The 14,188-nt window shown below is 39.0% G+C and overlaps 2 protein-coding genes across 7 annotated transcripts in view; one reads left to right on the top strand and one right to left on the bottom strand.

Moving 5' to 3' along the window:
- tmprss3a (transmembrane serine protease 3a) overlaps positions 1–5,943 on the top strand; it is a 107,996-nt gene extending 102,053 nt beyond the window's left edge. Inside the window, exons 29-32 of the mRNA XM_062067187.1 lie at positions 159–317; positions 456–551; positions 642–784; positions 2,992–5,943. Of these exons, the coding sequence (XP_061923171.1) occupies positions 159–317; positions 456–551; positions 642–784; positions 2,992–3,156 (563 nt within the window). The 3' untranslated portion in view covers positions 3,157–5,943. The remainder of the gene's footprint in view (positions 1–158; positions 318–455; positions 552–641; positions 785–2,991) is intronic.
- Positions 5,944–7,470: 1,527 nt separating this feature from the next.
- pknox1.1 (pbx/knotted 1 homeobox 1.1) overlaps positions 7,471–14,188 on the bottom strand; it is a 35,515-nt gene continuing 28,797 nt past the window's right edge. For all 6 annotated transcript variants that reach the window (XM_062067724.1, XM_062067729.1, XM_062067725.1 and 3 more), the window contains 4 exons: positions 11,474–11,602; positions 11,322–11,398; positions 11,069–11,235; positions 7,471–9,019 (listed from right to left, as the gene is read on the bottom strand). In XM_062067724.1, coding sequence (XP_061923708.1) covers positions 8,820–9,019; positions 11,069–11,235; positions 11,322–11,398; positions 11,474–11,602 — 573 coding nt within the window. In that variant the 3' untranslated portion in view covers positions 7,471–8,819. The remainder of the gene's footprint in view (positions 9,020–11,068; positions 11,236–11,321; positions 11,399–11,473; positions 11,603–14,188) is intronic.

Here is a 14,188-nt window from a genome sequence, read left to right on the forward strand (position 1 = left end):
GGCACATGATTCTCCATTTATCCCAGGAATCTCTCACGTACCCCGCAGCAATGGTTCCATCAGGGCAGCCAGGCTCCCCCAAACCTCTTTTCCTCGTCGAAAAGATTTTGTCAATTGCATCGAGAGTCCAGCTGATCATTTCCATGTCTGATGTTTAGATTTGAGGACAGCGCAAAGAAAGAGGCTTCAAAAAAGTTCAGACAAGACAAAACAAAGAGAGCAAGCTGGGAGAAGAAGGGAGCGGAAAAAAATGCAACCGCCCTCCCCAGAGGCAAGACAGAAAAATGACCTGAATGAGAATATTCATCATCATTTTGGTTGGTGTCATTAATAAGTAAAGTTGCATAACATTGGAAAGTAACAAGAGTGTTAAATTCTCTAAGGGACTCAAACAGCAGTGGTCCAAGCATTGACCCTTGCGGAACACCATAACTAAAGAAATCTCCCTACTTTAGGATTTGTGGAGCCCATCTGCTTGCCTAACTATGGGGAGGAGTTTGAGCAGGGCACAGAGTGCTGGATCTCTGGATGGGGGGCAACCGAGGACGAAGGTGCGCGTTACAAGATCAGATTCATTTCAGAAAACCATATCCGTTATGATAGTTATGAACTTCTCTTGAAATGTTCCTGGGCTTTTACAGGAGAGACCAGTGTGTTTTTACGTTCGGCCATGGTGCCCATCCTTTCCACAAAGACCTGCAATCAGCCAGAGGTTTACCAGGGCCTCATCTCACCATGGATGGTCTGTGCAGGATACCTGGAAGGAGGAACTGACTCCTGTCAGGTGATATTGAATGGCTATAAAATCAAATGATATACTGATGCATTGATATTCTCTTGCTTGTAGAAGGGGTGTCCCAATGCAACTATTTCCCTGTCGATACGATAACGATATTGGAGCCTTGAGTATTGGTCCATACCGATATTATCCAATATGATATCAGCATGAATTATAGTACACACTTTTTTTCTTTTGTAGTGTTTGATCAAGTCAAAAGACTCAAACAGAAAATGAGGGCAGGTGTGAAAAACATGTACATATTTATTATTAACTGGAATGGACTTATGCTGTCTTTAAATTTAAAGTGGAGTGGTAATTGATTTTTTTCTACATCTAATGGTTACAATAATTTATTAGGTTAAGCCAGTTCTTCTCAAATATTTTCTGTTACACCCCTTCCAAGGAAGAAAAAAATAAGAATGTTTACAGCGAAAAACACATTTGAGAACTGACATCGCCAAGAATCGAAGGTGGATGCACGTAGTATTGTGCTGCAAAAGTTCTGATGATGTCACCAATACAAGGTGGTCATTTAATGTTTATTAAATGGACATCTGGTTTGTCGTTTGGATTCAGTTTGTCGTTCTTCTTTGATTCTAGCGGCATTTAAAAAAAAAAAATGTTATTCTCTATCCATACTCCAAACTGACCACAAGTCTCCAAAGCTCACATTTTCAATGTAGCTTATTGGAGGTTAATGAGTTGTTTCATCACTAATTATTTGATATACTTGTTTTATTGACAAATGTTGCGTGTTAGACTGAAATATTGTTGAATTAGGGACACATATTAAATATGTCTAGCTTTTGTGCTAATGTGTGCTGAGCTGTTGTGAAGCTGCTAGCTCCTAGTAGCCTACCATGTTTACCTTTTGTACAAAACCTAAAACCAGTGAAGTTGGCACGTTGTGTAAATGGTAAATAAAAACAGACTACAATGATTTGCAAATCCTTTTCAACCTATATTCAATTGAATAGACTGCAAAGACAACCTATTTAATGTTCAAAACTTTATTTTTTGCAAATATTAGCTCATTTGGAATTTGATGCCTGTAACATGTTTCAAAAAAGCTGGCACAATTGGCAAAAAAGACTGAGAAAGTTGAGGAATGCTCATCAAACACTTATTTGGAACATCCCACAGGTGAACAGGCTAATTGGGAACATGTGGGTGCCATGATTGGGTATAAAAGCACCTTCCATGAAATGCTCAGTCATTCACAAACAAGGATGGGGCGAGGGTCACCACTTTGTGAAAAAATGCGTGAGCAAATTGTTTAAGAACAACATTTGTCAAACAGCCATTGCAAGGAATTTAGGGATTTCACCATCTACGGTCTGTAATATCATCGAAAGGTTCAGGGAATCTGGAGAAATCACCAGTGGATCAACATTGAATGCCCATGACCTTCGATCCCTCAGGCGTACTGCATCAAAAACCGACATCAGTGTGTAAAGGATATCACCACATAAGCTCAGGAACACTTCAGAAAACCACTGTCAGTAACTATAGTTGGTCGCTACATCTGTAAGTGCAAGTTAAAACTCTACTTTTCAACGCGAAAGCCATTTATCAACAACACCCAAAAACGCCGCCGGCTTCGCTGGGCCCGAGCTCATCTAAGATGGACTGATGCAAAGTGGAAAAGTGTTCTGTGGTCTGACGAGTCCACATTTCAAATTGTTTTTGGAAACTGGACGTCGTGTCCTGTGGACCAAAGAGGAAAAGAACCGTCCGGATTGTTATAGGCGCACAGTTGAAAAGCCAGCATGTGTGATGGTATGGGGGTGTATTAGTGCCCAAGACATGGGTAACTTACACATCTGTGAAGGCACCATTAATGCTGAAAGGTTGAAAAGGATTTGCAAATCATTGTATTCTGTTTTTATTTACGAATTACACAACGTGCGAAACTTCACTGGTTTTGGGTTTTGTAAATGACTTGACTAAAATACAAGGAAAGACCAACCTTGTGTGTTTATTGGAGGACATTTTGGTGTTAACTGGCTGGGTTTGAGCAAGTAAACACGCTGCAGGACTGCTTGTATCGGAGATTATGTGGAAGATTCTAAATGCAAGCCGTTACTTGTTTTTTGCCTCGATATCCAGTATCAGTAGGGATAGTATCAGACAGGGACAACCCTAGTTTTTAGTGCTTGCAGTTGCTTCTCTCTGTACATTAAATGTGTTACCTGGAAGTATTTCCTCAGGGGGACAGCGGGGGTCCTCTGGCTTGTGAAGACTCCTCTCTGTGGAAGCTGGTTGGGGCAACGAGTTGGGGCATCGGCTGCGCTGTGAGGAACAAGCCCGGTGTTTACACCAGGATCACACACTCACTCAGCTGGATCAGGCAACACATGGAAGTCAGTCCATAACCAGCCCCTTATTGGTTGTGTGCAACACACTGCCAATAAGGTGTACATGTCTGGCAACACAAGCGGGTACCAAGATAAGGGTGTCTTATGAGCATGAGTACTCCCAGGAACTTGGGAGCTGCGGTTCATTGAGGGGAAACATGAACTCCAACACGTACATTCTGATGACCTCCCTTGGGACGCTTGGCTGGTTTCCGACCTAATGGAGATACAATACATGATGGAATACGGTACAACCATGTCTCTTCCAGACCTGAACCCACTCGTGCATCCTCAAGCAGAGGGTGGAGGACACCCAACAGTGTCATTGTGAAAGAGGATGCCAGTGACAAATGATGCAGCGCTGCTCAATTCCATGTCCAAGAGGATGAAGGCAGTGCGAGGTAACAAATATTCACACCTTTTGGACAAGAAGTGTACTCACTTGTGTTGCACATATTAGACATGAATGTATATTTAAGGTGGGCAAATAGATCCAAATATCGATAGTATTGATACCAAGAATAGTATGCATATCATATCAATCAGGTTTTCTTTTACATTCATTTTCACATATTGTGTTTTTTTTGTCCATATTGTTACATTGATTACATTATAGTCATATATTTTTATATTGTTTACAAAGTCAGGGAAGCCGTGGGAGATCATGCAGTTTCACCTATGTGGGTTAAAAATATTTTTTGCAAACCAGTAAGTATAATCTGCAAATGATGTGTTGTTGTTGAGTGTCGGTGCTGTCTAGAGCTCGGCAGAGTAACCGTGTAATACCATACCATATCAGTAGGTGGCAGCCAGTAGCTAATTGCTTTGTAGATGTCGGGAACATGGTTTGTCGTGATCACAATATGCAGACGACAGCGGGAGGCAGTGTGCAAGTAAAAAGGTATCTAATGCTTAAACCAAAAATAAACAAAAGGTGAGTGCTCCTAAGAAAAGGCATTGAAGCTTAGGGATGGCTATGCAAAACGAGACTAAAACTGAACTGGCTACAAAGTAAACAAAAACAGAATGCTGGACGACAGCAAAGACTTGCAGCATGTGGAGCAGAGACGGCGTCCACAAAGTACACCCGCTGTACATGACATGACAATCAACAATGTCCACACAAAAAGAGATAGCAACAACTTAAATATTCTTGATTGCTAAAACAAAGCAGGTGCGGGGAATAGCGCTCAAAGGAAGACATGAAACTGCAACAGGAAAATACCAACAAAACAAGAAAAGCCACCAAAATAGGAGTGCAAGGCAAGAAAACAGCAAAAAAATCCAAATAAGTCAGAGCGGGATGTGACAGTGTACACCTACTTTGAGACAAGAGCTAAAGTGATGCATGGTTGTTTATGGTTTAAATTAATATCCAACAATTGCAACAACAACTTTCTATTGTCTAATGAGTTTCATTTTTTAAATATCTGCTGGTGGTGTACCTCCGGATTTTTTTTAATGAAAAAAATGCACCTTGGCTCAAAAAAGGTTGAAAAACACTGGTCTACATAACATTTAAAAGTTTCGCTTTGGTCAAGGTTTTGCATAGATTGTTTTACAGACTATCTTCAAGTTTTTCTGACCATCTCTTCAGGATGCGCAGTTTTGCGGGCGGTCTTATTTACACGCCCAAGTCCTCTTTCAGGCCCAGCCGTCAGCCATGTTGTAGTTTTTAGCGCTTCCATATGGAGTCTACTGACAGATATAAGTTAGAACTATACGCTACTTTTTGTTAGACATGGCAACCGCGGAGGATGCATGTGCATGTACGAGACAGTCTGCCCCACAAGAAGGCTACGACTAAACAAAAATGGCTGACTCGCACAGCAAAACTCTTCGGGTAAACCCATACCATATATGGAGATATCATACGTAACAAAGGCAAAATATGTCACAATTACTAACGGCTCGTTCGATGCAAATTTAGAAGAAGGCAAAATTATTTTATAAATATGGACATGGTTTGATTTCACCTTTGTGGGACTTACGTGGATCCCAAATACACAAAATAAGGTACCAACAGTTAAGGAATGTTGGCTTTGCATAATAAGGCCACTTTAAATGAGATCCACTAGTAGTTTTTGTTTACTAATTTTGCACTATTTACTTTATTTTGCTCTAACAATTGTTTGCAATAAAAAGGGAATAATTATATTATTTTGGTTATGTTCTCTTATATCATTCAAATGTTTACAAAGGTGTTGATCAAAATATATTTTTGTTGTCAAAGTCTTTGTCTTTGGGTTTTATTCTGATAGAAAACAATTTAAGCTACTTTCAAAAGTGTTTTATTCATCTCTAAAAAATTATAGAAAAAAATATCGGTATGAGTATCGGCAATTCTGGCTCTTTATTTACTTAACATCGAATCAATACAAAAAATTGCAGCATCACATAGCTCATACGCTTTTTTTTCCAAAACCAAATTATTTAGGGGCATTCATCTAGCTATGCTCTAGATATGTTAATCCCATCTTTAAAAAGTAAACAACAAATTAGTTTATACATGTGTTTAAAAAGCCGGTTTCAACCAAATCCATGCACTGAATCGTTTTTAAGTGCATGTAAACATACCAAGTGTGTGTGTGTGCTTGGCAGCGACATTGGGTTTAGGATGGGATGGGGGGCCCTTTAATAGTCTTATCAATGCCTATTGTACCTAACTAATGACACATTTGCGTAATTATTTAAAGACTTATTTATTTTTGACCAATTTGACCCCTTCGTCACCAGATCCATGAAATATTCAAATGTATTAAATGAATTAATTAATTTAATGAATTTATTATTTGACCCTCCATCACCAGGTTCATGAATTATTTAAATTATGTATATCATGAAATAATGCAATGAATAAATAATAAATTAAATCTTTAAATCATTGATTAAATTGTGAAATAATTATATGTGCAATTTTACAATAAAGTGTTACATTTAATAACACTTTTAATGTGTTTTAATGCCAACTGTACTAAACTAATGACACATTTAAGTAATTATATAAATAATGGTTTGGGTTGTTTTATTTGACCCTCCATTTCTAGGTTCATGGCATATATTTGAACTAATTAAATCATGAAATAATATATTAATTAAAAAATAATACATTAAATAAAAGAACAAATCACTAAATTATTGATTAAATATTGAAAAACATTGTGAAATAATTAAATGTGCAATTTTACATTAAACTTTTACATTTAATACCACATTTATGTATTTTATTGCCAATTGTACCTAACTAATGACACATTTGATTAATTATTTAGACGTATTTATTTTGGTCCAATTTGACCCCTTCATCACCAGATCCATGGAATATTTCAATTAAATCCTTAAATACACTATTGAATAATAAATTAAATGTTGGGCATCACAGTGGGACAGGGGTTAGTACGTGTGCCTCACAATACGAAGGTCCTGGGTTCGATCCTGGGCTCGGGATCTTTCTGTGTGGTGTTTACATGTTCTCCCCATGACTGCGTGGGTTCCCTGTGTTGGCCCTGCAATGAGGTGGCGACTTGTCCAGGGTGTACACCGCCTTCCACCCAAGTGCAGCTGAGATAGGCTCCAGCACCCCCGCGACCCAGAAAGGGACAAGCGGTAGGAAATGGATGGATGGAAATTAAATGTTAAAACAAATCTCTAAATTATTGATTAAACTGTGAAATAATAAATGTGCAATTTTTCAATAAATTGTTACATTTAATAACACATTTATGTGTTTTAAGGCCAATTGTACTTATTTAATGACACATTTAGGTAATTACAAAAATACTTATTTTTATTACAGTTTACCCTCCATCACCAGGTTCATTAATGTATAATGTAATTAAGTCATGAATTAATACAATTAGAAAAATAATTCAAAACACATCTTTAAATTCTTAATTGTGAAATAATTTAATGTGTGCAATTGTGCATTAAATTGTTACACTTAATAACATAGTTATGTATTTCAATGCCAATTGTACTTGACAAATTATTTTTTCCCATTTGACCCTCCATCACCAGGTTCATGATATATTTAAATTTACTCAATCATGAAATATACATTAATTAAATAAAACATATCCTTTAATAATTGAATACTTAAATTGTGAAATAATTAAATCTGCAATTTTACATTAAATTGTAACATGTTTTGATGCCAATTGTACTTAACTAATGACACATCTAAGTAGTTATCTAAAAATGTATTTAATTTTGTCCCATTTGACCTTTCATTCTTAATGGCAGTCATTTAACCAGGAGTGGGACAAGACAATATTTTTTCTGAGAGTGAAAACCACCCGTGCCTCTAACGTAGAAAGACACCATGCACCAAGGAGTTAAGAGATTGTTTATTCCAAAATAGAAAGCTCTAAGGCAAACCATACAAAGAGAAATGTAATGCTTCATAAAAAGCAAGACAGATATGAGAAAGGACATCTCAGGTTTTTGCGTCACATTTACGAAAACTCTCTGTTGTCAAAGGTACACGGACCAAATTACTGCGACTGTCGAACAGTACCACCGTTCCTAAGAAAAGGTGCCACAGTTTGTGCAGTAATTCTTGAGCGATCAAACATCAGAAATGTTTGGCTGATGAGTAGTGGCAGGGGGACTAACAAGTTCCAACTTGAGTCGTAGTGCATGCCAATGACGAGGGACGCCGTTCACCGCGGTCACATGTACATAAATAAAACAATGCGTGCTTCATGTAATAATTCAGTGTCTGTGTGTCCTAACGGAAGAAGGACTTTGTGATTGCATGATCGGCGTAGTGTTCTGGATTGTGCATTTCATCTTTGAAAACATCGATAGCACTGTAAAATGTTAAAATGACAATGTATGATATACACAATGTGCTGCTTTTAAAAACAGTAACACAGATACTGTATTTACTGAAAGAATACAAGTCAAATTCTCCTACAATTTAGCATATTTTAACCACTTTGTTTTGTGCTTCTTGGCAATAAGTCTTGAAAGAAAAACCACACACGGGTAAGGCCTTGTTAGTATTCTACCTTTAAAACCAATTTAAATAATTTTCATTCTATTCCTTTTTTAGAAAACTTCCAAGAACCCTGGAAAACAGGGTTATTAGCTTTATGAATATGTACATAAATATCCCTTACAAAACAGAACAAATTCATGAAACAAAACACCATTTTCATATGTATGAATATAAAAATAAGCATCTCTTTTTTTTCCATTTGAAATCTCCTCAAGAGCTCCGTTCAGCTGGCAGAGGTCCACGTGAGGGGTTCGAGTGCACACATCTACTCAAATACAAGCATGCAAAAAGACAAACCCTTACAGACGCAACCTCAAAATGTTGTCATCCAAACTTACAATCAGCTAAGGATTGGCAACAGGGGTCGAGAAAAACAATATTAATCCGGTCAAGATTTATTCAACTTGCTTGTGTGGTGTTTAACACTTTTCTTCTTTTAGCTTAAATATACAAAAAAAAGTGCACTCTCCTACATCAACTAAATAAAAATTTAAAAAAAACATTTCTGAAATGAAATTCCTGATGTACACACACGCAGCATTAATTGGCATTCAGCAAAGTTGGATTTTCAGAAGGGGCAATTCTCTTAAGTCCTGTGTTGTGCTCTGTGTGGACGTGACGGGAGACCCATGTGACTTATTGGACACATACTGTGGATGGAACTGTGAGGGGGAGTCCTCTACTGCAACGAGTCGCTGTTGTCGAGGCCCAGCCCGGTCATGTCTGCATCATCGTCGTCGTCATCATCGTCGTCTTCGTCGCCGCTATCCCCAGACTCGTCTTCACTATGTCCTCCAAGCATCACTTGCTGCACTGCTAGAGTGGCGCCGTCTGACGTCAGACTCTGCAGACCCTCAACGTTCATCGTCACCAACGTACCTGAGAACCACAGAGGGAACGTTAAGGTCTTGTGTCCGCCCTGAAATAGCAACAAGCTGACAACACTTTATCCATTTAAAGAAAAAAAGAATCATGCAAAACAGATCATTTACAATTCTAAATAAGGTACAGTTCATCAGGACAGTATGCAGAGCGCTTCACTTTTTCCACATTTTGTTATGTTAAGCCTTTTTTCTAAATGGAATAAATTCATTTTTATCCCCAAAATTCAACACACAATACCTCATAATGACAATGTGAAAATGTTTTGATTTATTTAGCGAATTTTTAAAAAATGTATATAAGTATTCACAGCCTTTGCTCAATAGTTTGTTGATGCACCTTTAGCAGCAATTACAACCTCAAGTATTTTTGAATACGATGCCACAAGCTCGGCACACCTATCGTTGAGAAGTTTGGCTTATTTCTCTTTGCAGCGCCTCTCGAGCTCCATCAAATTGGATGGGAAGAATTGATTTTCAGCCAGGATGTCTCTGTACATTGCTGCATTCATCTTTCCCTCAATCCCAGTTCCTGCCGCTGAAAACCATCCCCGCAGCATGATGCTGCCACCACCATGCTTCACTGTAGGGATGGTATTGGCCTGTTGAGCGTTGCCTGGTTTCCTCTAAACACGATGTCTGGCCTTCACGCTAATTAAATATTAAAATAAATTGTGAAATAATTAAATGTGCAATTTTACATTAAACTGTTACGTTTAATACCAAATGTATGTACCGTATTTTTCTAAGTATAAGTCGCACCGGCCAAAAATGCATAATAAAGAAGGAAAAAAACATAAGTTGCACTGGAGTGTAAGTCGCATTTTTGGGGGAAATTTATTTGATAAAACCCAACACCAAGAATAGACATTTGAAAGGCAATTTAAAATAAATAAAGAATAGTGAACAACAGGCTGAATAAGTGTACGTTATATGACGCATAAATAACCAACTGAGAACGTGCCTGGTATGTTAACGTAACATATGGTAAGAGTCATTCAAATAACTATAACATATAGAACATGCTATACGTTTACCAAACAATCTGTCACTCCTAATCGCTAAATCCAATGAAATCTTATACGTCTAGTCTCTTACGTGAATGAGCTAATTAATATTATTTGGTATTTTACGGTAATGTGTTAATAATTTCACACATAAGTCGCACCCCCGGCCAAACTATGAAAAAAACGGCGACTTATAGTCCGAAAAATACGGCATGTTAATGCCTATTATACTTAACTAATAACACAAGAGTTCAAGTGTTGTCTCTTTAGAGCAGAACATTTAGTTTCTCATGGTCTGAGAGTCTTTCAAGTGCATTTTGGCAAATGTTTAACTAAAAAATGGCTTCTGTCTGGCCACTATACCATACAGGCCTAATTGGTGGACTGCTGCAGAGGTGGTTGTCCTTCTGGAAGGTTCTCCTCTTTCCACAGAGGAATGCTGTAGCTCTGACAGAGTGACCATCGGGTTCTTGGTCACCTCCCTGACTAGACTAAGATGAATGTACAGAGACATTCTGGATGAAAACCAACGCTTCCCACCCAACCTGATGGAGCTCGAGAGGTGCTGCAAAGAGGAATGGGCGAAACTGTCTAAAGATAGGTGTGCCAAGCTTGTAGCATCGTATTCAACAAAACTTTAGGCTGTAATTGCTGCCAAAGGTGTGTGTAACCAAATACCTTGTCACCTCTGGCTGGCTGCTGTGACCACATCTCATACATAAAGTTGTCTGATACAGTCCCCCAATATTATGTTCATATTGCCTTATGGAATGCATAAACGGACACAGTATAAAAGATGAATGCAGTGGGCCGCCATTTTCCAGTAGAGATGAGGAACAGAGTTACAAGCTGAATAAGCCTAGCCCCCCCCCCCCCCCCCCCCCCATTCAACCAATCCCCGAAAATTATGCACAGCCACTAAGAAAAGAAACGTTTACAACAAGTTAAAAAGGCATATTAAAAAACAGGAAGTGACTGGGTGGGTTTCTTTTCAGCCATTTGATATCAGCCCATCATCGTGCCTGAAGTGTGCCACGTACCATCTGGCATTGTAAGTTGCTGCGGAGTGCCTCCCCCCGAGGCAATTGAGTCAGGCCAGAAGCGTTGCAGTGGCCGGTTTTGAGGTGTCTTCTTTTTAGTTTTAGGCGTTTCAGAGGAACTAGCATCTAACATGGGCTGTAGAATTCGCCTTCGAGCGTTTATAAACCTGCAGAAACAAAAGAAACATGGACTTCTTGCAAAACAGTATAGCAAAGAGAAGACTGTTTGGACCAACAGGTCAACTTGACTCACCAATTATTGACCTGTAGAAGTGTCAGATTGGTCTGACTTGCTATCTGCTTCTTTTCATCCTCTGTTGGATACGGATGCTACGGAGGGAAAGGACGACACTTTGTTGGATCTGGGTTTTTTGCAGTTCAAGGTTGACGAGATCAAAGACTCACCCCAATGTGCTGAAAAAGCCACGAGCGCATGACGTTCGTAGCCTGCTTGGGTAAAACGCCACGTTTGTTTTTTGTCGAGCTGTCCTCGTGATTGAAGAGATTCAAGTCCTGGTGAAACCGCAGCTGCAGCTGGGCAGACAGAGGTCAGGTTAGCTAAAAGCAACATTGCAATCCCCATGTGTGACATTTAAAGTTAAATTTAAAGTACCAATGATTGTCACACACACAGACGAGGTGTGGCGAAATTATTCTCTGCATTTGACCCATCACCCTTGATCACCCCCTGGGAGGTGAGGGGAGCAGTGAGCAGCAGCGGTGGCCGCGCCCGGGAATCATTTTTGTTGATATAACCCCCAATTCCAACCCTTGATGCTGAATGCCAAGCAGGGAGGTAATGGGTCCCATTCTTATAGTCTTTGGTATGACTCGGCCGGGGTTTGAACTCACAACCTACCGATCTGTATATGGCTTTTGCATCCAATACAGTGATACATCGTTTGAGATGTACCACTTTTCATATGATTCGGTTCTTGGCTGAAAATTAAGAGATATAGTGGTACCTCTGAGTTTAAAAAAACCAAAAAACTGTCTTTCTGAATGTTTACGTCAATTGAAGAGAAGTGAATTATATTTATATAGTGCTTTTTTTTTTCTCTCGAAGCGCTTAACACAGTGAAACCCATTATGTACATCTTCAAGCTACATTTAAACCAGCGTGGGGGCCACTGGCAGCAGGTTAATAAGTCTTGCCCAAGGACACAGCGACAGTGACTAGGATGGCGCAAGCTGGAATCGAACCTGGAACCCTCAAGTTGCTGGCACAGCCGCTCTATCAACCGAACCACGCCTCCCCAATGTTATGCTTTGGGCTGCGAGCAAAAATTTGGCAACAAGCCTCTCCCTAGTTGGGGTAACGAATGTCTCAGTCAATGTTCCCCCTAATTTTGTATGCGTCTGAGCAAATGCATCAAGTCCCTCAGCATTCAGTGCACCAGATGTGAGCAACATCCGACGTGCACACTGTGGCCACCTAGCAGCACACCTGTCCCAAACCTGACATCATCACAAGTTAAAATCTCTTCATATAATCAAATGACGCTCATTTTGATTAGATTGTTTTCATTTATACTTTTGGTCAGTAAAATATAGCATTACAATTTTTATTAACATTTCTGTAATCTGGTAACATTATTTAATAATTATTATCCATAATTTAACATTCTAAATAAATGACAGTAGAATAAGCACACATCTGATCGGGGAGTGTGGGTGCCCAGTACTTGTTTGTTTCATCCTAATAGTATTTGGAACCATTTACCTCTCTAACTCTGCTGCATTGTTAGCTATAAGTTAAATAGCAAAACAGCAACACGCATAACAAGTTCTTCATGACATTGATTAGACTTAGACTTCCTTTTTATTGTCATTCAAATTTGAACTTTACAGTACAGATAAGAACAAAATTTCGTTGCATTAGCTCATGGTAGTGCAGGATAAAAAAGCAATAAGGTGCAGATATAAATAAATAATTACTGTACAGATACATATATTGCACTTTTTCATATGCATCCAGGTTTATGGATGTATGTTATATTGTCTCTATATTCTAGCCAGTTAATCCATTTTTGGGGGAAATTGAGGGGATTATTATGATGCGTTCAAGAGTCTTACGGCCTGAGGGAAGAAGCTGTTACAGAACCTGGAGGTTCCGCTTCGGAGGCTGCGGAACTTCTTTCTAGAGTCCAGCAGTGAAAAGAGGTTTGATTAATAATAATAATAATACCTGGGATTTATATAGCGCTTTTCTAAGTACCCAAAGTCGCTTTACATGTAGAACCCATCATTCATTCACACCTGGTGGTGGTAAGCTACTTTCATAGCCACAGCTGCCCTGGGGTAGACTGACGTCTGTGAGCTGCATCACAGTTTAACGACCTGGCATTTACAGTTTTTGTGGTGTTGTCTAATGAGTGCGTCTGTTGGCGCAATAGACAGAGAGAGAGTGGCTACTGTTAACACGATTGATGAAAAAGTTGGTTTGTACGGCAAAAATGACCAGTTTTGCTAGACAGTAGTTTTTCCCTAATGTTTTTTAGGTGTGGTTACAGTGTACAGTAAACAGTTTTGCTCAATAAAATAAATTATTACTAACCTGTCCTTAAGTGAGACCTATTATGCAAAACCAACTTTTCTTACCTATTAGTACCTATTTTGTGTATATGGGATCTGCATATGTCTTGACATTTTGAAATCAAACCATGGAGGCACCTCCAACCATGGAGGTGATATCTTGCCTTCATTCATACTCCCTCCGAACGAGCCGTTTAGAATTTGCCCGATTTGTGAAGTTTTTCTAATTGGTCACGTCAGCGGATATCTCCTTATATGATCAAGTTCGCCATTGTAGTCAATAAGTTATTTTCCCCCCTCTATTCTCTTGTGGGGCAGACTGGCTCGTACATGCACATGCATCCTACAACATTGCCATTTCAAATACAAAGTAACATATAGTTCTAACTAGAGATGTCCGATAATATCGAGCTGCCGATATTATCGGCCGATAAATGCTTTAAAATGTAATATCAGAAAATTATCGGTATCGGTTTCAAAAAGTAAAATGTATGATTTTTTAAAACGCCGCTGTACTTGAGTGGTACACGGACGTAGGGAGAAGTACAGCGCACCAATAAACCTTGAAGGCACTGCCTTTGCGTG

This window comes from Entelurus aequoreus, linkage group LG13, assembly GCF_033978785.1.
Source record: "Entelurus aequoreus isolate RoL-2023_Sb linkage group LG13, RoL_Eaeq_v1.1, whole genome shotgun sequence".
NCBI lineage: Eukaryota > Metazoa > Chordata > Actinopteri > Syngnathiformes > Syngnathidae > Entelurus > Entelurus aequoreus.